This window comes from Anguilla rostrata, chromosome 15, assembly GCF_018555375.3.
Source record: "Anguilla rostrata isolate EN2019 chromosome 15, ASM1855537v3, whole genome shotgun sequence".
NCBI classification, from domain to species: Eukaryota; Metazoa; Chordata; class Actinopteri; order Anguilliformes; family Anguillidae; genus Anguilla; species Anguilla rostrata.
This window is the reverse complement of record NC_057947.1, coordinates 25362642-25385511: the sequence shown is the minus strand read 5'-3', so window position 1 is coordinate 25385511 and position 22870 is coordinate 25362642. Positions and strand designations below refer to the sequence as shown.

General features: G+C 49.2%; 3 protein-coding genes across 3 annotated transcripts; 1 reads left to right on the top strand and 2 right to left on the bottom strand.

Moving 5' to 3' along the window:
* On the bottom strand, positions 1 to 2650 carry rpl31 (ribosomal protein L31). The gene is made up of 5 exons (XM_064311062.1): positions 2608 to 2650; positions 1845 to 1948; positions 1143 to 1268; positions 406 to 518; positions 1 to 77 (listed from the first exon to the last, which is right to left on the bottom strand). The coding sequence occupies exons 2-5, from the start codon at positions 1946 to 1948 to the stop codon at positions 46 to 48; spliced, it is 375 nt and encodes a 124-aa protein (XP_064167132.1). The 5' UTR covers positions 2608 to 2650; the 3' UTR covers positions 1 to 45.
* Positions 2651 to 2789: 139 nt separating this feature from the next.
* On the top strand, positions 2790 to 6159 carry cnot11 (CCR4-NOT transcription complex, subunit 11). Its single transcript, XM_064311063.1, has 7 exons — positions 2790 to 3639; positions 3726 to 3890; positions 4113 to 4265; positions 4356 to 4560; positions 4949 to 5161; positions 5461 to 5557; positions 5849 to 6159. The coding sequence occupies exons 1-7, from the start codon at positions 3312 to 3314 to the stop codon at positions 6044 to 6046; spliced, it is 1359 nt and encodes a 452-aa protein (XP_064167133.1). The 5' UTR covers positions 2790 to 3311; the 3' UTR covers positions 6047 to 6159.
* A 736-nt stretch (positions 6160 to 6895) lies between these two features.
* zc3h13 (zinc finger CCCH-type containing 13) lies at positions 6896 to 19731 on the bottom strand. Its single transcript, XM_064311554.1, has 18 exons — positions 19654 to 19731; positions 19254 to 19341; positions 18789 to 18916; positions 18347 to 18385; positions 17486 to 17637; positions 17006 to 17206; positions 16501 to 16647; positions 15896 to 16218; positions 15030 to 15467; positions 14204 to 14431; positions 12820 to 13330; positions 12248 to 12357; positions 10591 to 11859; positions 9810 to 10331; positions 9301 to 9447; positions 8436 to 8636; positions 7818 to 7981; positions 6896 to 7438 (listed from the first exon to the last, which is right to left on the bottom strand). The coding sequence occupies exons 1-18, from the start codon at positions 19729 to 19731 to the stop codon at positions 7262 to 7264; spliced, it is 4923 nt and encodes a 1640-aa protein (XP_064167624.1). The 3' UTR covers positions 6896 to 7261.
* Positions 19732 to 22870: the final 3139 nt, after the last annotated feature.

Below are 22870 nucleotides of genomic sequence, written 5' to 3'. Positions count from 1 at the left end.
CAAATGTTCCATCAAAAATTTATTTTACTAGTAGTAAAGAACATTTTAATTCTCATCAACATTGACTGTCTGCAGACCTGTTAAAAAAAAGAAATAGGAATCCAATGAAAACCTGGACAAGTTAAAACATTTTACCAGAATTTTTTTAATCTCTGTGAAATTCCTCCATAAGACTAATGATAATCAAACTCCAGTTGTCAAAGATAAAACCATTCAAATCATTGCTTTTCTCATCTAGTCTCGACTCACCAATGCAATTTTCCTTGATAGAAGCAAAAATATAAATGTGTAACACTGGACATGTGTTTGACTTTCAACAGAAATGCAACTAACTAGCTTGCCTGCAACAACCGGTTCTAAAACACCTGAGAGAGGGCTTGAGTTTACTGCAGACGCTGGGCTTACCTTTGTATGTTGTGACAGGAACGTATGTGACGAGGGTGTACAGTTTGTTGGGAGAATCTTCGTCTTCATTGCGCTTCCTGGACAGACGCACGCGGATACGGTATGGCACGTTCCTACAAACACAGAAAGCCAAGCCATTACTTATTTAGCTTATTTGCATTCCTGGAAAAGCGTGTTTTCACACACTCACGCACAACTCCATAAAGAAGGACAAACATGAAACATTTTGGCAGGAGCGAAAGCATGACTTCAAAGGCCAGATACTCCTGCGTGTCAAAATCAGCCCAATGTTTTACATTACCCTGGTTTGACACATGGCTTTTGTGTTGGTCATGTGTCAAACCAGATGGTCACGCATCCAGCTATCCATCCATTATCTATACTCTTATTCCTGGTCAGGGTCACAGGTGGTGCTGGAGCCTATCCCAGCGTGCACTGGACGAGAGGCAAGAATACACCCTGGACAGGGCGCTAATCTATTGCAGGGCACACTCACCATTCACTCACACACTCATACCTATAGGCAATTTAGATAGCCCAACCTGAATGTCTTAGGACAAAGGGAGGAAACCAGAGTACCCAGAGCAAACCCACGTGAACACGAGCAGAACATGCAAACTCCAAACGGAAAGGTTCAGGCCGGGATTCGAACCCAGGACCTTCTAGATGCATGTCTTGCATGACAACTCATATTCAATACAGCACTTCAAATTGCCATTAATCATATTTCACTATACCTCACGCCTTTGGTCCACACGGCCTTGTTCAAACGCGTGTCGATGCGGACATCAGGAGTTCCCATCTCCTTCATGGCAAACTTGCGGATTTCCTTCAGAGCACGGGGAGCTCTTCTCTTGAAACCCCTGAAGCACAGAAAGAGCGCTGTAAATACTTTGAGGAGTTGCAAGATAACCATTAGAGCTCATTACATCTGAATCACCAGTCCTTTGCATTAGATCACAATACAGTGTGGCTCAGAACTATCCTTCTTGCTAAGGAGATGGATAAGGACATCAAATATTTGAAAACAGAGTTATACTATCATTCAGCACCAATTATACTGTTAGCAGCCAATGAAGCAGGTATCCGGTATGAAGCAGCCTACCACTTTCAATTTTGGTTCTGGGTGTACCGCACCGTCTTGCAACATACCACGGCAACCTGTCCTTTCCTCCTCTTACTATCGCTAAACACAGGATAATGGAAGGAACTGCAAGCTGTCCCCAACAGAACAGTGTAACAACTTTGCTTAATGTATGCCTTGAAACTTACCTGTTTAACTGGCAGAGATACTAGTTTATTCTGCTACTCCAAATTTGTTGTGCTGCACTCATCCAAGGCAAGCTAGCCCCAATGCCTCCACCCAACATATATAATGACAAATATGTCCACCTCTGACAATGGACTTGGTGACCAAATGTCCCAAGGGGGATACTCACACTCCATGTATGCGTTTGTGGATGTTGATGGTGTATTCTCTGGTCACCACTTCGTTGATGGCAGAACGCCCCTTCTTTTTCTCTCCTTTCTTCATGGGAGCCATCTGGAAAAAGAGAAAAATTGAATCAGTTTAACTGGCAAAACGCGCACCGTTTGGAAACAGACTTCTATAAGGTCGTGGTGGACAGATTTCATTTAATACATCTAGCTGAACGCACACTACAAACAGTTAACCAATGTTCGCCGACAGGTTGCAAAAATACATCGGTTCTGCCTTGCAAATGTCTTTTGTCAAAGTTTATTGCCTGCGCAGGCCAAAATGCATGAAGAGTAAAAGCTACCTATAGCTACCATTTTAACTTCGCTAGCATTACCTAGCTACACTCGAATGCAGCTATTAACTGCTTGTACACAACAGTAGTTTCCATTACAGCTCATGAATTGACAACTGACTTTGCAAATTATCCTTACTGTCAAATTTTTTCGAGTGAAACACACATCGACATATTGCGCAGATAAACATACAATCTTTTTATTATTTTGCCGCATGAACATCACACGAATGTGTTTCCAGTGTTCCCCGAATCTCCAAATCTGATCTAGTCTAACGGGCAAATTTATGCAGTAAACTTTTCAAAATGACATGAAATTGATTATTAAGTATTATATTGTGTAGATGTGCGATCAACATGTTATATTTCACGTATTCTGGGCCAGGATGAAGTTTGATTGTACATGCGATATATCTCAGAAAGTACTCACTCTGCCAGGGAAATGTCGGAAAGGAAGAACCAAGGTCTTCTGGGTAATACTAAACCAGGTAAACGAAATTATATCCGGTTCACGGAAAAATAATGCTTTCAGGAAGACAAACAAATAATATTGCTAAGTCTTAGCGTATATACGTTTGTTATAAAATATCTACCTTTTAAAAACTGATTATGAATTACAATGAGCTATTTAAAGGAAGAAAGCCGAGTGTTCACACGGTAAATGCTACTACAGGCATCTTGGGGAAGAATATGATTATACTACTTGTCCCACAATGCTTATCTTTGTCGTAAACCGACAGATATCTGTTGTGAAGTTACTGAATTGCCGTACATGATCGTTATGGTAGTAGCAAACAAAGTTGAATGCATCGTTATAAATCTAGCTAGCTAGTTAATAGAAGGTACTTTTGACAGCTTCCATATTTGTATATTTGAGATTTATCAACTAATGTAGTATTTAATTGTTTATCTATAAATAATTTAACTGTAAAAAGTTTGATTTTCGACAAGGAATTCATTGAGGATTATTATGCATTGTTACTGTAGCTAACGTTAGCTAGCTAGTTAGCGACTAGTTTTAGGTTGTAGAGTGGGCATTTAGGATGAGGAGTTAGCTAACTAGCTAGCTTGTCCTTGATATAAACTGAAAAATAAGTGAATGCTTCTGCAGTTTGGCGCTATAACAAAACAACAATGACCCTGGCACCAAAGGAGCTGTCCAATCTGTTGGGCATAATCTCCGAAGACGCCTGTGCTAACACATTCGAGAGTCTGTCAACTGCTTTCCATCACTTCTTTGGGAAAGCAGAACATTTCCGTGTGGGCTCAGTTCTGGTGATGCTGCTACAACAACCGGACCTCCTCGCAGTCCTGCCCAGTTCGCCGCAACGCCTTACGGCTCTGTACCTGCTCTGGGAAATGTACCGCACGGAGCCTCTCGCCGCCAATCCTTTTGCTGCGGTCTTTGCCCATCTTTTGAATCCCTCACCAGTTGGGGAAGAGCAGGAGAAACCACTGTCTGGTACGTTGCTTACATACAGCTGAAATGCCTAATATACGTGTTTTCAGATCAATTGCATAAATGGCACACTATTTGAATATTTGCAGGGTTTCTTCCACCTATAACACAGCAGGAGAAGTTCTTCCTGTCCCAGCTCATGCTAGCCCCTCCAAAGGAGCTGTTTAAGAAGACGCCCAGACAGGTGTCATGCATGGATGTAGGCAACATGCCGCAGTCCATAGATATAAGTGGGCTTCAACTTGCCCTGGCCGGTGGGTGACTCTCATTTGCGATGTCTCCTGTTTCATGTTCTCTACTCTTTAGTTGGATTAATTACAACAATACAATAATTTCACAAACTTTACGCAAGACCTTGTGTTGTTACTGAATATGTGTCTCTGTAGAGAACCACAAGTGTATGTAGGCATATTTAGAATATATTAACATGTAGTAATTTAATGTGTAATGAACACATGCTTCCTTTTGCTTTTCAGAGAGACAGTCAGAGTTACCCACTCAAAGTAAGGCAAGTTTTCCTAGCATCCTTAACGATCCAGACCCAGATTCGTCCAATTCAGGATTTGACAGCTCTGTAGCCAATCAGATCACAGAGGCCTTGGTCACTGGGCCAAGGCCACCGCTGGAGAGTAAGTGCGATTCATTGCATGTCAGCCTTCTCTGTGCATTTTATGGTCGAGGAACAGAAATGAGAGAATACGGTTTTACGCACCCATCAGGTCACTTCCGGCCAGAGTTCATCCGGCCACCGCCGCCTCTGCATGTGTGTGAGGACGAGCTGGCGTGGCTGAACCCCTCGGAGCCGGACCATTGCGTGCAGTGGGACCGCTCCATGTGCGTGAGGAACAGCACTGGCGTGGAGATCAAGCGCATCATGTCCAAGGCCTTCAAGAGCCCCCTCTCTGCACAGCAGCAAGCCCAGGCAGGTTCACAACTCATAGCGCACAATAATGAGACCCCTTAGCGCACCGTGCAGTAACAAGACCCGACAGCGCACCATGCGGTAGTAAGACCAGCCTCATAGGAGACCCTACAGTGCAGTAACAAGACCAGTCTCACACACCAAATGCCACAGTGCAGTAACAAAACCAGTGGGACACACAAGACATTCAAATTTCCATGCACTGTTTGTATCATAAATTCACGTTATGCCTAGTATTTATTACTCCAAAGTGAAGTGGAAACTAACACCACCATTAGACTTTGCGTAATAACATGCGTCATGGTGCTGCACAAAAGGGTAAGTACAGGAATAACATTCATAGCTGGAAATGCTGTTTGGGTGATCGACCATGAGCAGTTGTTCTGTCTGTTCTGCGCAGCTCTTGGGAGAACTGGAGAAAGAGCCAAAGCTGGTCTACCACATAGGACTGTCCCCAGCCAAGCTGCCTGACCTGGTGGAGAACAATCCGCTGGTTGCCATAGAGATGTTGCTGAAGCTAATGCAGTCCAGTCAGATCACGGAGTACTTCTCTGTGCTCGTCAACATGGACATGTCTCTGCACTCCATGGAGGTGGTCAACAGGTAGCCGTCGCATAGTGTGCACACACACATTTCCATACGTGGATGCAAGCATGTATCTGCATCTGTGGTGTTCTGTTGAGTATGTTAAGGATGACTGCAAGTCTGAAATGGGCGCGAGGTGTTTCATGTCCAACTGAAGAGCAGTACTAAATCACCAAGCTTTATAAGAGATTCCACAAAACGATCCACAAAAAATGTGGAAATACACGGTACATCCCTCTAATGAAAAAAGGTAATCAGATTTTCACACTGGGACAGCTTTGATCGTCTGTGCGTTTCCTGTTTTTTCTGTCATACAGATTGACTACAGCAGTTGACCTTCCACCAGAATTCATCCATTTGTACATCTCCAACTGTATTTCCACCTGTGAGCAAATCAAAGACAAGTACATGCAGGTGAGGAATTTGTGAATAGCCTTTAGTCATTGGGTGTTTATGCCCACCTGGACATCACCGGGTTGTGGTTTCAAATCCCTGAGGAGTCAAACCAGTGGCTTCAATAATGGCATCCAACATTAGGGATGGATTTTTGTCCTGTATGTACAGCGTTTATACAACAATCTGCACTGTTGCACAGAACCCTCCCATTCATCAAGCCCTTCCGTCTTAGACAAAGCCAACAGTCTGTCAGCTACCGTTCTTAAGTTGACCCGCGCGACTCATTTTGAACGTTCCTTTCCGACGCAGAACCGTCTGGTTCGGCTGGTCTGCGTGTTCCTGCAGTCCCTGATCCGAAACAAGATCATCAACGTGCAGGACCTGTTCATCGAGGTGCAGGCCTTCTGCATTGAGTTCAGCCGCATACGCGAGGCCGCCGGGCTCTTCCGGCTTCTCAAAACCCTGGACACGGGAGAGAACCCCGCCGAGGCCAAGCCCGCCAAATAACCCCCAGCCTCCTGACAGGCCAACACAGTGCACACCCACGTCTTCTCAGTTATGCGTTACATTTTTGTTTTGTTTTTTTTTGGTATGAAAATAAATCTTGAAATGAACAAAAATGGTCTTTTTTGAATATGGACTTTTTCTGAGCTATTGATGAATGAGCGATGAATGGGATTTCAAATAAAATGGCCGCAATCTTAGGTGGTCTTCATATTCTGCCCAGTGTCTGCACCACAGAACTTGGGGTGCTTTTAAAAAAAAATTTCCTTTAAAAAAAGTCTTCAAACATGTAACATTCTAAATTTAGTGAAATGTTTTAAGTACGAGGCAGATGTTATTTTTCAAACATAGCCAAGGAACTTCTATGAGATGCTGGAATTAATAATTAAACTTTGTTTTTCTTCTAATACAAAGGTTGATCTGAAAAATAGTTTGACAAACTGTCAAATGAACTGCACATCTATTGTGCATGCAATACAAAAGTAGTACTATAAGCAGTTATGAGACATACTGTTTTGGCACACCTGTTTCAAAGTGGTTCAAAATGTTTTAGATTTTTTTTTTATATTCAAAAGAGCAGTTCATGAGATAAAGGGCCTAAGAAAATTTTAGCCATAACTGCTCAATATGTAACCTCAACTTCTATAAAAAGCAATATCATTACCAGTTTTTAAATTTAGAATAAAAAAATATTTTTAGTCACTTATAAATAATTTATCTATAAAATATTATCAAAAAAGTTTTCGTCCTCAGCCTGTGGAGGTAAACGTGAGAGGATTTGTTGTTTTTACAGAACTCTGACATCTGAATTTGAAAGTTAAAATCAGGAACAAACCTCACTCAAAGAGTGACCAATTGTAAGGCTTATTTTTACTAACTGATGCACAAAAAATTGAATTTCAGTACAGCACATTGTTAAAAAGACAAGTTAAAAAAAAAAAACCATGCTGTTCTAATACAAAACAAAAGAGTCGTGTATACAGCATCTCACTGCTTTGTGTCAACATTTCTCAGCAAGTTCAATTGACAGGACCTCATTTCCTCCATAGGCTAGCACATCCGGCAGTCTCTATGGCATATGTCATGCTTTGTACAGATTACACTCCCCCAAAACAATGACCCTGCGTCAGTCTCAGGTTTTGAAGGAAATGATTGGGGTTAGTAACGGGGACGGGGTGAGCTGATCCTGGATCTGTGGCCCGTTCTTTTAAAGCGCTCTCAGGGCACACACACTTCGGGCTGCGCGACGGGCTCGGGCAGCGCCACGCCCGGCTCGGCCTTGTCCTGGCCCTGAGGCTGGCACGGGCTCATCTTCTTCTTAAAGAGGCGCACGCTCAGCTGCAGCAGCTCGGCGTCCACCAGCGGCGCACCCGCGTACATGTGCTTGGTGCTCCCCTGCAGGGAGAGAAGAGCCGGCGCGGTTACACAGGCCCAGAGGGCTTCACTACAGCATGACCGGGGCTGATAAGTGTGTGCAGGGGGGTACAGGGCAGGGGAGATGGGAGTGTGCAGAGAGGTACAGGACAGGGGAGATGGGAGTGTGCAGGGGGGTACAGGGCAGGGGAGATGGGAGTGTGCAGGACAGGAGAGATGGGAGTGTGCAGGACGGGAGATGGGAGTGTGCAGGGAGGTACAGGGCAGGGGAGATGGGAGTGTGCAGGACAGGAGAGATGGGAGTGTGCAGGACGGGAGATGGGAGTGTGCAGGGAGGTACAGGGCAGGGGAGATGGGAGTGTGCAGGGGGGTACAGGGCAGGGGAGATGGGAGAACGCACCTTGTCGTTCTTGAGCAGCTGGCGGCGGATGGCCAGGTCCCTGCGGGCACACAGGGCCTTGCAGCAGGGCCCCAGGTTCCGCAGCAGCCCCGCCCTCTCCTCCCGCCTCTTCAGGGCGGCCATGTTCAAGGCACCCAGGTCGTGCTCAAACAGCTGCTCTAAATCTGATTGGAGGAGAGCGAGTGGGGTTGGACCAGTGATCTAGATTTCCCATTTGACCATAATTACACCATTCACTCTGCTAAACCTAATATTTTTGCAGGGAATGACAAGATGCCTATACACATGTATTAACATGAAATTTCAAATTATAACTACTAACTGACAACGTGTGCATTCAGATTTCTGTGGTATTTTTATTCAGTTTAGTGGAAATCACTCAAGTGGCCCAGTGTCAAATCCCACTCCCAGGTGTAGTTAAGAGTTGACAAATACTTATTTTACTGCTCAACAGGGTATACATCAAAGCAAAGCAACCATAGATATCTGCACAAACATATCAGAACGTACTTGTGAATACTGAAAGACGCTTGGCCTGAGGCAGAAAAACTGAAATGGTCGTTTGACAGGGTGAGTGTTCTAAAGGGGGCAGCACAAATTCCCCCTCTCCTCCGTTACCTTTGGGATCCTGCAGCTCCCCCTGGCACGCTTCCTTCACCCGGGCGAGGAGCTGGGGCCCGGCCAGCCGGCGGGACACGCCCGTCCTGAGGAGGACGGCGCCCGGGGTGAACCGGAGCAGCGCCGCCCCCTCCTCCCGCGGCTCGGCCTTCTGCTTGGGCATCAGGCTGGACCAGTCCACATCGATCACGTCCAGGGGCCCTGCAGGGACACGGCACCGCAGGCTCAGTCACACTCTCTGAGCCAAACCACTCCCCTTAACCCTTCAGCTCCTGTGTGATTACACCCTTCTCAACTGAACATTCCAGTGCTGACCTAACAATCACTGTGGGAGATTTAAAGCAATGGAGTTCTCGAACACTGGTTTAAGAGTTTTGGGGGAAAAAAATTCCAAAAAACCTACTCTTCACAGGGTTCACTCAAAGAAGAGGCGGAAACTCAAGACCTCAAAGTTAAAAGGGCTTTTCTGCCCTCGAATAAGGACCTCAATTAGTTAACAGGTTCCTGGGCACAACTAATCAATGAACAAGGTTCTTTCCTTCACTGCCACAGTATAACGTGATTCCATGCATCTCAAATGACAAGTACTAAACTGGTATTTTAATCTGATTTCACTTTCCTGATTTTGTAAACAACATACGTCACTTCTTTTGCATGACAGACTACTCATCAGGAATGCTTAATGGCACCCTGTACTTCCGCATTGTAAAAGTCTTTTCTGTGCATTTCACACATTTCAAAGGTCAAAAACAGGACCGAGTCAATGGCAGTCACTCAGAGAAAGGTGAAGAGTTTGTGATGAAAGGGGGAAAGATGGATTTCAACAGAGCAGAGCTGGTGTGACTGGCGCCACCTGTGGACATACCTGGGATCTTCTCCTCTTCCTGCTGGTCCTCCTTCTTCTGCGCGCTGTCAGCCAGGATCTCATCCAGCTCGTCGTCACTGATTGGCTCGTACTCCTCGCCTCCCGACACCGCCGACTGTGCGTCCTCCACCTTCCCATCATCCTCTTCTGCACAGAAGACAGGGATCACAGACACTTTAGTCATTTTAGCCAATTCAGCAACTGCACACATCATCTTTCTACATTTATGACATAATTTTCTGTTATCTCAAGGTCCCATAAAACATATGCATAAACATAAAGCTAATACCCTATATTAGCACAAAGACCAACATTGCTTCATTAATTATTAAAACTGATTTAAATCCAAGTTCCCTTACAACCAAATGTTTTGGGGGCTGCAAAGCTGTCCTTCCAAATCTAAAGGCATTTTCTTGGCTAATTTCACAGTGACTGAATGACACAGTGCACCAGTTTCAGCTGCAGCCCCAGTGCAGTCTGGGAGGGGACGCCGCGCCGGGCCTGCTCACCGTCCACGCTGTCCGGCCGCTCGGCCTCGCGCGGCTCCTCCAGGGCGTGCAGGCCGTCGGCGGGCCTGTCCGTCTCGGCGGGGGCGGGCTCGCGGGGCGCCATGAGCGGCTCGGGCTCGGCGCGCTCGGCCTTGGGGTCGGGGCGGGGCTTGAGCTCGGCGTGCGGCGGCAGGTCCAGCGGCAGCAGCCGCTCGCGCTCGTGCAGCAGCAGGCTCTCCGACAGGTGGCGGTTGTCCCGCTCCAGCTCCGCCTCCCTCTTGCGGAGCTCGCGGAGCTCGCGCTCCCTCAGGGCCTCGCGGCCGCGGAGCAGCAGGGGGAGGGGCTCCCGGCCCCGCCCGGCCCAGTCCCGCGCCTCGGGCTCCGGGCGCTCCCAGTCGCGCGGCTGCGGCCGCAGGTCCTTGCGCTCGCGCTCGCGCTCCTTGTCGCGCTCGCGGCTGTCGTAGGACCCCGCCCGGGAGCGGGCCTGCCGCTCCGACTCCGGCGAGCTCCGGCGGGAGCTGTGGCTGCGCGAGTCCTGCCGGTCTGAGGGGGAAACACCGCCATCACGGAACAATCCGGAAATCAACCCAACATCCGCAAGCACAGAGTCCCAACCAAGCAAAACAGGGTCACAGTTTACTAAACAACATGGGAGCCTGAGAGCTGTGGGCTGCTGTGATCTTTTTCACGCCCCGACATTAAGCACTAATATTCACATAAGCATTTACACCCATCTAAAACAAGCGCCATGCGGTAAGGACACATTTATCCAGTTCCATTCTAAATGGAGGAGCTCCCTTACCGGAGGAGGTGCTGCGGCTGGGCTCTCCCCTCTTCAGCTGGTCGATGCGGGACCTCCTCTCCGTGGGCTCCACAGCAGCGGCCCTCTCCCTCTCCCTGTCGCGCTCCCTCTCTCTCTCCCTCTCCCTCTCTCTCTCCCGCTCTCGGTCCCGGTCCCTCTCCCGCTCCCTCTCTCTCTCCCTCTCCCGGTCGCGGGAGGCGGCGGTCTGCAGGCGGCCCCTGCGGGGGCGGGCGCCGGGCTGGTCGTCGGGGGCGACGCGGTGCGCGGACTCGCTGGAGGGCGAGCGGAGGCGGCGGGAGGAGGCGCGGCTCTGGTTGCTCCCCAGGCTGCTGCTGCGCTTCTGCTCGGCGGGCGGCTTGCGCAGGAGGTGCTGCGGGAGCAGGGGCTGCAGCGGGAGCGGCGGGGGCTCCTGCGGCAGCAGCGGGGCGATGGCCGGCTCCTTGGCCCCCGCCTTGGGCCCCCTGCGGAGCGGCTCCGGCCGCGGCTTCTCCACGGGGGCCGCGGGCACCTCCTCGTCCGACCAGTCGCTGAAGGCGGCGTCCGCTTTGGCAGGCTGCGGCGGCGGCTGGGCCGGCTCCACGGCGGCGCCGGGTTTCTGGGGGGGGGACTGCTCCCTGGGGGGGAGCGGCAGCAGCGAGGGCGGGGTCCGGGGGCCGCGCTTGCGCTTGCTGGGCTGCTGGTGGTGCGGCTCGTCCTCGGAGGCGTCCGAGTCCCCGCCCCGGGAGCGCTTGCGCTTCTTCTCCAGGGCCTTCTTCTTGGTGGCCTTGCGGGGCGACAGCAGGGGGGGCGGGGCCTGCAGGACGGCGGGGGCGGGCGGCTCGGGGTTGGTGGTCCTCTCGGGCGCCCCCGCCCCGTCCTCCTCCCTGCGGTTCTTCTTCAGCCCCTTCTTCTGGGACTTCTTGTTCTTCTTGCCCTCCTCGTGGGCGGCCGGGGGCGGGGCTCCCTTGTCCTCCTGCGCGGGGGGCGGGGCGGGCGGGGCCGGAGGGGTGGAGTCCTGCCGGTCTTTGCCCCGCCGGGCCTCGGCGGGCGCGGCGGCGGCCGGGCCGTCGGAGACGTGCTCCCCGCTGCGCCGCTCGGGCGCCCTGCCCGCGCCGCGCTCGCTACGCGGCTCCGCCTCCTCGTGCCGGCTCCTGCTCGCCTCCTTCTTCTCCGGCCGCCGCTCCTCCTCCTTCCAGCGGCTGGACTTCTCCTCCCCGGGGGCGGCGGGCGGGGAGCGCAGGGGCTCCTGGGGGCGCACCACCTGACTCAGGAGCCGGTGTTTCTCTCCTCCTGCGGGACCCAACACACACGTGTTACACACACGTGCAGCTCACGCATCACACACACACACACACAGGTAAAGCCACACTCACACAAACTCTCACACACACACGTAAGGAGGCAGCCATACTCACGCAATCTCTCTCACACACACATACACACACACTCACACACGTAAAGCCACACTCACACAAACTCTCACACACACACGTAAGGAGACAGCCATACTCACGCAATCTCTCACACACACACACACTCATGAACTCGACTCATACGAACACACACACACACACACACACATAAAGAGCCAGTCACACACACACAAACTTTCACACACAGACGCTTTTACACTCACACACTCACACAGACAAACCGACAGACAGTCAGGGACACTCACTCTTCTCCTCGCTGCTGTTGTAGCCATCGCTGTCGGGGGGGCTGGCCTCTCGAGCTCTTTTGGGGGACGGGCGTGGGCTGGGGGGGCTCTCCACACGGTGCCGCTTACGGCTGGACACACACAGGAGAGGGAGGGGGGGGGAGTCAGGAGCAATCCTGTTTCTGTGCACCTATCACAGCTTGAGGAGCCGTGTGATCAGCACCAATCAGGCGGCAAGAAATGAGGCCCAATCACAGAACACACCCCCTGCACAAGCACATCCCATCCAGCAAAAACGAGCATGTGTGATGAACTCAGCTGGGGAGAATTTTAGCTTCAGCCATTATGAGTGCACAGGTCTCATCTGAAGCACTTAACCAATATTTTTTAGGGACACATAAAAGTTGGGGATCAAGTTTTAAGGTGTGCAACTGAATCTGAATTGACTGCACCAATGCTTTGTATGAGATACGCAGATATAGTCTGATACAGACATGGTAAAAACCTCAGTACCTGCCCTCATGCGAATGGGAAATGTAAATGTATGCAAGCACAAAAAGCCCAAATAAAACAGGAGCCCAGAGCGCGCTCACCTGGTCTTCCGGTCCTCGTGGGACTCTCTGAGCGAAGACCGCTCCTCTCTCGGCTCCTCTCTCCGCTCCCTCCTCTCCTCCCTCCCTTTCTCTCGCTCCTCCCATTCCCTCTGCCTCTCCCGCTCTCTCTGCTCCCTCTCTCGTTCCCTCTCCTTCCTCTCCCGCTCCCTCTCTCTCTCCCTTTCCTCGCGCTCCCTCTCTCTCTCCTCCCGCTCTCTCTCCCTCTCCCTCTCCTCCCTTTCCCTCTCTCTCTCCCTCTCGCGGTCTCTCTCGCGCTCCCTCTCCCTGTCCCTCTCTCGGACGCGTTCTCGCTCAGTCTCCCGCTCTTTCTCCCTCTCCCGCTCCTTGTCCTTCTCTCTCTCCCTCTCCCTCTCTCTCTCTCTCTCCCTTTCCCTCTCCCTGTCTCTATCGCGGGGGCGGTCTTCTCTCCTGTCCTCCCTCCGGTCCTCGCGGTCCCGCTCAGAATCCTCGCCGCGGCCCTGGTGTCTGGCGGGAGATGACGCTCTCGTTTCTACGGAAACAAAAGCGCACACTGAATCTCCACTGTATCCTCTGTAAACAAAAAGTACATTACATTACATTACAGGCATTTGGCAGACGCTCTTATCCAGAGCGACGTACAACAAAGTGTATAACCATAACCAGGAACAAGTATGACGAAACCCCTAGAGAGAAGTACCGGTCCAAGTGCAGGGAACAACCGCATAGTTCAACTTGGACCCTGATGGTTAAACTGATTAACACTAACAACGAGAACGGCAACAACGCAATCTATGGAAAAAATACAAGTAGTCGTTAAGACAGTTAATGCACCCAAGTCACCTACGAAACACCGAAGTAAAGTTTTGTCAACAGACAACAGTGAATATTTTTTCACAAAGGCCATTACTAATGTACAATGTTAATGTAAAAAAGCGCTATTACTTTTTTTTTATTACGTCCATTTTCTTGTTCATTTCAAGCCCCTGAAAAGCTGTTTGCAGAACTATGCAAATCCAAACTGCAAACTTACCTTCAAAGCTCACAGCATGCGGAAAGTGCTTTGGTGCAATGTGTCCACCCAAAGCAAGCAGGTGACTGAATTACATTACATTACAATCACTTAGCAGACGCTAGCGCCCAGAGTGACTTACACAGGGGGAGAGCATTAGTCTCAGGGGAGAGTGTTTGTCTCTGGAACGTAAATGTGTGATAAGACCAAGAAGGTACAGGTACGTTATTGCCATTTATAAACCTGTGTCTCAAACTGAAAGCAGCTGCCTTAAAATGAACTAGTCAGCTTCTGTGTGAGAGACAGCCTACACCGTCATTTACCAACAGACACCCAGAAAGGAACACAGTGCTACATTGATAAGACTTTGTGTGGCGGGGTGCGGACGCTAACCTCTCTCCCGGTTCTCCCTGCGGTCGCGCTCCGCGTGCCCCCCTCTCCGGTCGTAGGAGGAGTCTCGGGCCTGCTCGCCGCGCCGGTCTCCGTCGTAGCGGTCGCGGTCGGCCCCTCTCTCCGCGCTCCTGTCCGCGAAGTTCCCGCGGGACTCCCAGTTCTCGTGCAGGTTTCCGCTGCTGCTGCCGCTGCCGCTGTCGAACTGGGAGCCTCTGGAGGCACGCCCGCCTGGAGACACAGTTACAGCACACGGCCTTACACTCTCAGCTCAGCCCTCAAGAGAACATTCTAGCATCCTTACACTCTCAGCTCAGCCCTCAAGAGAACATTCTAGCATCCTTACACTCTCAGCTGGAGCACTCATGGAACATTCTAGCATCCTTACACTCTCAGCTGGAGCACTCATGGAACATTCTAGCATCCTTACACTCTCAGCTGGAGCACTCATGGAACATTCTAGCATCCTTACACTCTCAGCTGGAGCACTCATGGAACATTCTAGCATCCTTACACTCAGCTGGAGCACTCATGGAACATTCTAGCATCCTTACACTCTCAGCTGGAGCACTCATGGAACATTCTAGCATCCTTACACTCAGCTGGAGCACTCATGGAACATTCTAGCATCCTTACACTCTCAGCTGGAGCTCTCAGAACATTCCAGCATCCTTACATTCTCAGCTGGAACCCTCTAGAGAACATTCCAGCATCCTTACACTCTCAGCTATAGCTCTCAGAACATTCTAGCATCCTTACACTCTCAGCTGGAGCGCTCTCGGAACATTCTAGCATTCTTACACATTAACTGCTGTAGCTGTGTTCTCACCCTTTTCGCCTGCCTCTGTGCCGCGGTCCCGCCCCCTGCCAGGTCTCTCAGGGCGCGGCTCCACCCTGGACTCGGCCCTGGGTTCCGCCCGCACCTCGGTCCTCCCTTCTGGGCGGGCGGCCTCCTCGCGGGCGTGGCCTCTCCCGTAGCTGCGCTCCTCCGGGGCCGTCGTCTCCTCCTTCCTGTGGGCGTCGGCCCGGTCGCGGTCGCGGTCCCGCTCCCTGTCGCGGTCGCGGTCTCGGTACTCCAGCGAGTCGCGTCCGGAGCGCGGCTCCACGCGGCGCTCCCGCGAGTCCCGGCCATCCCGCCGGTCCCGCGCCTCCCTCCGCTCGCGCCCCTCCCTGCTCCCCCCGTCGTCGCGGGACTGCCGCGACGCGCTCTGCTCGCCCTCGAACTCCCGGTCCTCCCGGGAGTCCTTCTCCCGCTTCCCGCGGCTCTCTGCGGAGAAACACCCCATTCAGCCGCTCAGCGAGCCCACACAGCAAAACAGAGCCTCCTGAACGGGCTGACCAACAGCAACAGCATCATGGTTGTGAAGCAAGTAGCCAGTCTTTATTTTGGGAGTGCTGCAGTCTTGTGTAAGAGTTACTGATTATTCCACCCTAACCTGAAGGCTGCTTAATGACCAGGGTCATGTCCAATACAGTGGCCGGTGTGGCACTGCCCACCTGTGGAATTTGATTGGCCACCCCAGGCGCCACCCCTATTTTTCTACCCTAAAATAGCACACTCATTGGCTAATAGAACAGTTAGAGATGACATGCCCCCCCTGGCCACTCCATGAAGAAAATCCTGGTAAAACCCTCCTGTTGATGACATCACAGGTGAAGGATTAAAAGTGTGGGCGTGGCGGTAACGCAGCGTACCGTCTCTGCGCTCCAGCCGCCGCTCCTGCAGGGGCGGGGTCCTCTCCCTCTCGGCCCCGCCCCTCTCCCGGCCCTGGGAGTGGTGGCGGGAGGGGCTGGGCCTACGGTTGGGCGGCGGGGAGGCGGCGAGGGCCGTCGCCACGGGGGACCGCGAGCGCCTCTGCGCGGGCGAGGAGGCGGGGTCACGCAAGTACGCTGGGGAGGCGGAGCGTCGGCGCCGGGGGGACGCGGAGTGCCGCAGGGTGGACGACCCCGAGCGGGACGAGGGGGAGTGGTGCCGGGGGGGCGTGGGGGTGCGGTGGTGCCGGGGGGGCGTCGGGGACCTGCGGGGGGCGGGGAAGGCAGAGGGGAAGAGACAACAGATCAGAGCTGTGATACGATGTCGGGTAGGCTTGCTTTTGAAGCTCTGCTGCGTAATGTGCGATGGTTATAGACTTAAAACAAACAGGCCTAGTTCACTTCACTCTTATCAGCGTATTATCAGTGTACAACAAAGAACTCCCTGCGATTTGTAGGTAGCCTCTTTGTAAAGTTTTTTGTCAGAACCAATGTTAGACTGTTCCACTGTAACATACTACAATGTGACATGCAGACTCGGTGTTCACCTAGGGGGTGGAGAGGTGATGGCAGAGGGTTTCGGGGGTGCCAGTCTTGGGGAGGGTGACACCTCCCTGGAAGGGGAGGAGGCACTGCCAGAACGCTCCTCGGGGGTCACAGACCTCTTCTGCTTATGGGAGCTCTCCGAGCGGTCCCTGCACCACAAACACAAGTGGGACTGATGCACATTTCTTTAACCCTTTGTAGGTTTTTTGGAATGTTTTTCTCAAAATGCTTTCAATTACCAGTAGCGATTGTGACATCAGCATTAGAATGTTCAGTTAAAAGACATTCTAATGTTGATGTAACAATCGCTGCTGGTAATCGAAAGCATTGGAGTTCTAGAACTCAGACTAAGACCATTCTAAAGACATTAGAATGTTCTAGAACATTGAGAAAAAGAGGCAGTGCTTGGCGCTCCTTCAGTGACGAGCAGTGTGACGGTTCACATCCATCCATGAGCGTCACTGAGCCGGCCTCCAAGCAGGAGCATCCCCTCCTCAGACCCTTTACCTGCGCTTCTCCTTCTTCTCCTTGTGTTTCTCCGTGTCCCTCCCCCGCTCCTTGCCCTCCTTGGGCTTCTCCTCCAGCTTCTCCTTGTTCTTGTGCTTGCCCTTGTGCTTCTTGCCCACCACAGGGTTGTCCGCCGGGACGGGCGGAGGGGGGCTGGGGGTACGGGGGCCTTTCTTCTTGCTGTGAGTCGTCTTGGAGGGCCTGAGATTGAAGAAGGTGACAGCAGAGCCCACTTCAGCTGTCAGGCATACTCTCCCCAACACGCACGCGCTCACGCTCACACACACACGCACGCTCACGCTCACGCTCACGCACACACACTCTCTCACAAACTTACACACACACACAGAAAGATTGAGCAGACGTGGATTTTCAAAGTGGTCATATCAAATGGGCTGCAACTGCAAGGCCAGACGCAGTTGCTCCCCTTCCGCCTTTCCCTTTCCCCTTCGGTCGCCCTGTAGCCCCTCCCCCACCAACCTGGCCTGATCCGACGCTGGAGAGGAGATGACGGACGCCTTCTTCTCCTTCTTGCCCGATCCCGCAGATTTGATCCCGGTTTTGTTCTTGGGTGATCCGCTGGACTTCCGAGATGAAGGGGATCCTTTAGAACTGGCAGGCTCGGGAGAGATCTGGGGGAGCCAAATGGACCAAAAGAGAATTTAAAGAGCAAGCTTCGCAAGCATACCCTGTCTTATGACAGAAACTAGCCCAACAAGCATGCACACCATTAATACACCATCACCATTAACACCACGACTCTACCCTAACATTTTTTCCAAGTGCTCCCAAGTTGAAAATTTTAGAAACACGCTAACGCTAATCAATTTCCAGGGGCAAATGCTGCTAAAATGGGAGCATTGTAGAGCCATGAACACAAAGGGCCCTTTCTCGACAAGATTTTTTCAAACAGACAAGGTTTGAAAAATGTATCAACTAACTAATAAACACATCATGTGCTTTTGAAAACATCCTGTAGGTCACTTCTATATTTCCTCAGACCTCAGTTAATTTCTGGTCACAATGCAATGAGATAAAGGTTTTTTAATTACGCTTTGTATAGATAATACCATCAGCAGGTATGTCAGGTGCTAAAAATAACAGAAGCACATTATAACTGCCAAACGTGCCAAGCCAGTGACATGCAGCCCATCTTGGTTCATAACAATTCCAAGTGTGTTTTGTTAATTTCCAGCACAGCAGGCGCCAAGCAAAATGGCACCCCAGACACTTCTACAGGCAGTCTTAATTCAGCTAGACTACTTGATCAGTTTGAAACAAAGCGAAGGTGAAGACATTATAACAGACAGGCCCGCGAATAATACTGGATTGAAGGCTTACCTTTGTCAGGCTGCTGGTCCTGTTCTTGCTGGCCGGCTCCTGTTAACAATATTGAATCATAATTGGCAATCTGACAAAACCTTTGGTGTGGGGTATTTCAAAAGTGCGAGTGTCACATTGCCAGTGTAACACTGACAGAATTCTCACAGAATTCTCTAGAAGCAATGCTGCTGGTAACCCAGCACCTTTCATATTTCACCAGAATGGCATAAAATAATCTCTCAAACTTGACTGGACAATTATGCCAAGATCGTGTTTCATCTAACACACATTATGGTATGTTCAATCACTGGGCCCAGCAAGCAAATCATAATTTCATTCAGATTCCATTGCCTCAACTTTCAACCATCACTTATGCACCCGTGGTCCCTCAGGCAACATAGCACTGTAAACTCTGCAATGCAATGTGAACTTTTAATGAACTTAATTAATTTTTTTTTACCTCTTTCTTAATAACAATCTCCTCCCTTTTTTCCATGTTCTCTTGCTCCAGCTTCATTAGCTCGCGCTGAATCTTCTGCCTCTTCATTTCCAGAGACAGCTCGTAGTCGTAGTCACCGTTATCCGAGTCTGGCACAACAGAATCATCACTCAGGTAAGCAGACTTCTCTCTACCCGGTAGGTCAGGACTCAATTCATGTCCAGGTGACCGTCATTACCACATACAATTACGTGTTTCAGAATAAAAAAATGTTCTCAAAGCTTAAACACATTTCATAGCAATTGTACAACGTCACAATTGCCACTAATTTGCAATTAACTGAAGGAATACATGAAAACCTAATTCAGGCGCGTTGAAGACTTTAACATGATGGCGAATGTTTCATTTCAATGAACTGAGGTCTTCACCGCGATGGCGGTTCATTTCCATGCACTTAAGACTTCAAGATGGCGGGTGTTTTTTTACCTTCACGGGTAGCGTCCCACTCTGCCTGCTCTTCCTCGCTAGCAGGAGTTCGCTCTTTTGTGATCTTTAATCCAACATTCCACAAATCCTAAAATCTCGCTGCTAAAATTTAAAACTTCAATCTAACGAAACCTGGAAACATATAAATATACTCATGTGTAATGTTTTTTTATTTCCCCCAAGATTTCTGCTTTTTTAGAAGTCCATTTGCAAAACATTATACAGACAATGTACAGGTGAGGTCCATATTTTAAAAGTGTGCAAATTCCTTCTTGGAAAACTGAACACATGTTAGGGGAAATCAAGGTTAGAGGAAATAAAGTTTTGTTTGTGGAAACTAAATTAATTCTAAACTAAGATTAAACTAGGCAAGAAGACTGTACTGGAAACAGAGGCTCACCCTGGCTGTAGGGGACGTGGGCTCTTCTAGGTCTCTCTGTTGGACGTCAGATTCCACATCCTGTCTCTTGTTCTTCATCCTCTCTCTGAGATCGCCTGTGGGCCTTTCTGATGACCTGGATGCACACCGGCACAGACGCAGCAGGTGATGAAAGCAAGATGTTGAATGGGATGTAGAGCAATGGAAGTCTGTCATGTCTGGACTAACAGAACGAATGCTCACTTAAATTCTTAAATTAAGCTTGCAGAAGAGCCACAAATGGACAAACATCAGTTCATATGAAAACGCAAAGAGAGGACATTCAGAGCGTACCGCAAAAAGGTTTACAGCGACATTAAAGGAAGCCTTTCAGAAGCTACAATGAAAATCGTTGGTGAATTCTCACACCACAGCCAAAACAGCATCCAGCTTGTGTTAGGTGTTTTCATCCGGTCACGTTCTCAGGGAACTGTTTTGAGCGGAGGTGTAGGCTAACCTTCTGTATGTTCCACTGAATCCTTTGCCTCGTGGCTGCGTTCCATGTGTGTAGCGACAAGTGTTTCCGTAACTGCAGTTCCCAGTCTTTAACCAATTTCTACAGTGCGTCTGAGTAAAACAAACAGATAAAAAAACAATTACAGAGGTCTCCGGACACCCCAAATTACACTTTGAATCAAACTTATTATATAGCAAGACTAAACATCGTTCTCCACATATTAGGCGACACACATCCAGATGACTTCACATATAGACACAGATCCAATGACTTCGAAAGACGCAAGAATGCAGAAAGACACTGTTGAATTAAATTGCATGTGTCATCAAGACAGCAAAGTGTAATAGAAAGTTAGATACACACCTCGGCAGCATTACTTCCAGTACTGGGTCCAAGTCTCTCAAACACGCTTGGCCGGCGAGAGGGGGGGGTGGTGGTGCTGCTGTCAGATATGGTCTTAGAATTCTCCACTGTTACCTTCCGCCTTATCTTGGACATTCTGTAGGGCTGCAACTTTTAAAAACGATTAACGTTAGCTAGTACCACAGGCGTGAAATAAACCCAAGGCGGCCAGTGCCAAGGTATATCCACATCAAACAATCTACCATTTCATGTTATTACTGGCAAAACAGAAAATAATTCATTAACAAGCTTGGTATCAAGTAGTTCACTGACAAACCAGCCTCGCAGTACCCGGTTGCATTATTGAGCAAACTACTCATGCACCTGTAACCTATCTGAATCAATAAAGTTTGTACACTCCTGTATTTAAATAAGAATTTGAAAGCCTTGCCAATACATTAAGGGTAATTTCAAATAGTTTCTGAGCAAATCTGAAATTTATTTTGCTAGTTCTCTGTTTGTAACTTTACTACTTACGCACATAAAATTGAAACCATATTTTAACGTTATTATTACACCTAACATTAGTTTAGTTACGTTATTGTAACATCTAACAACCAGTCTGTATTACCTTAGCTACCATTCGTTATAACACTGCACTGAAGTTTTCAATTAATAACAGCTAAACTAGCTAGCTTGTTCACTGTAAACAAACATGGTATTTTGCCAATATGCAAATCGTGTACGGTCACTAGTAACATGAGTTGACGACTTGGAGTTAGCAAAGATCGCAAAAATTAGCTGCGATTGTCTTCTATTTGCATCGTCTACCTACCTAGTTACGCCGTCGTTAGCTACCCTTTCGAATACACAAAGCATGTGCATGTGATAGAATGGCGAAAATCAAGCAATGCCCAGTAAAGTTAATTCAAATTCAAATCGCGATATACGCAAATATCATACAAACTCTAAAGCCAGGGCTGGCGTTGTTCGCTTGCTGGCTATAACAGCTAGCTGCCAGCCAAACAGAGACTGGAAATACGCGCGGCCTGCCGCTCAATTTGAGCCCCCATTTGGGAAACATTTGGGTTAAATCTTAAATTGCTACTCACCCAAAATATTAATTCGGTGCCACGTCCAGAGTCGGAGATTCCAATGAGTTGTTTCTTGAAATTACAAGTTAATTTCAGTCGTTGGGAGCCCCCAACTAGTCTTCATGGTTGCAACTCCGAAAGCACGAACCCAACAGATCAGCTAGCTAGCTAGCTAGCTATCACTATTGTGTCAGAGGGGTCACAATTTCACCTAGCAGAGACGTTGAAGTCACCATGAGGCTCATTACACATGCGCAATATACCTAGTTAGATCGTAACCATCGTTGGTGGATGTTTCCGTTGCCTGTATTTTATCCATTTATCATAACAATAAAATTGTAGCAGTGTCGTTCAAAAAAAAAAACAGATAAACATAGAGGAAACAAGTAGTTATGTACTATTTAGTGAGTCGGTGAGCAATGCTTTCAGACTTGAAAAGATGGATACCTTCGGCATCAGTCAGACTCAACCCTCACCCAGTAAGAAAATGGAGATCAGTGTAAATCCACAAAACTTCCGCTTTCTCTATCGGTGGTGGACTTCTTGGCGAGGCATAAAAACAATCTGCTGCATACCCCCACCTACTGCACTGGAGTGTGTTGCAGACGAATGCGGAATAATGGTAGCTAGTTTTTTTTTGCTTATATTGAGCAGGATAGTACAGAAGCAAAACTCTCAACGAACACAAGTTTAATTGGGGGTAATGGAAAATACTTTATTTAGTCGAAATCAGTCATTTAAGAAAGGAGATTACCTGCGTGGCACAGCATTCCATATAAATTTACGTGACAAAAAGCAGAAAAGAAACTAGAAATAATTCACTCCGCCAAGGCAAGACTCCCCTGGCATGAACGTGCACAGCAAATGTTTTAGCAGTCCAGTCTGTACTTTTGGAGATATGTTTGGCCTCATGGTGGTGCTAGAGGAAAGGTCATGAGCTCATTGAAATCGATAGGTTTCCTCCTCTTGGGAAGGCAGACGCACACAGCAAATTTTGTGGGAATCCTGCCATCACTTTTCCAGACACGTCTGTCACAGAGGGACAGACAAGCAGATGGAAGGACATCATAACATAGCATCTTTGGCGGAGGTAATAAATCCTTATTTGGAGCCGTTCTGCACTCTGTATGTCCTACTAACATACTGAAATCATTTCACCTGTTCTTTTATCTGCTCCATGTGGTATGTGTCTTCTTGTGTATGCAGCAACACATTGATAACACAGAAAATACAGTTTCAAAGACTGCACCCTGTAAAAATGCACTTTTGTTTCATTCTGTTGTCGTATGAGCCAATTAATGGTCAA

Excerpts from the sequence above, each read along its gene's own strand:
- zc3h13 (XM_064311554.1), bottom strand. The coding sequence starts at position 19,731 with ATGAAGAACAAGAGACAGGATGTGGAATCTGACGTCCAACAGAGAGAC. Across the intron at positions 13,331-14,203 it reads CAGGGAGAACCGGGAGAGAG|AAACGAGAGCGTCATCTCCC; the intron begins GTTAGCGTCCGC and ends TTGTTTCCGTAG. Across the intron at positions 11,860-12,247 it reads CAACAGCAGCGAGGAGAAGA|GAGGAGAGAAACACCGGCTC; the intron begins GTGAGTGTCCCT and ends TGGGTCCCGCAG.
- cnot11 (XM_064311063.1), top strand. The coding sequence starts at position 3,312 with ATGACCCTGGCACCAAAGGAGCTGTCCAATCTGTTGGGCATAATCTCC. Across the intron at positions 3,891-4,112 it reads GCTTCAACTTGCCCTGGCCG|AGAGACAGTCAGAGTTACCC; the intron begins GTGGGTGACTCT and ends TTTGCTTTTCAG. Across the intron at positions 4,266-4,355 it reads GCCAAGGCCACCGCTGGAGA|GTCACTTCCGGCCAGAGTTC; the intron begins GTAAGTGCGATT and ends CGCACCCATCAG.
- rpl31 (XM_064311062.1), bottom strand. The coding sequence starts at position 1,948 with ATGGCTCCCATGAAGAAAGGAGAGAAAAAGAAGGGGCGTTCTGCCATC. Across the intron at positions 1,269-1,844 it reads CACAAACGCATACATGGAGT|GGGTTTCAAGAGAAGAGCTC; the intron begins GTGAGTATCCCC and ends TCTGTGCTTCAG. Across the intron at positions 78-405 it reads TCCTGTCACAACATACAAAG|GTCTGCAGACAGTCAATGTT; the intron begins GTAAGCCCAGCG and ends TTTTTTTAACAG.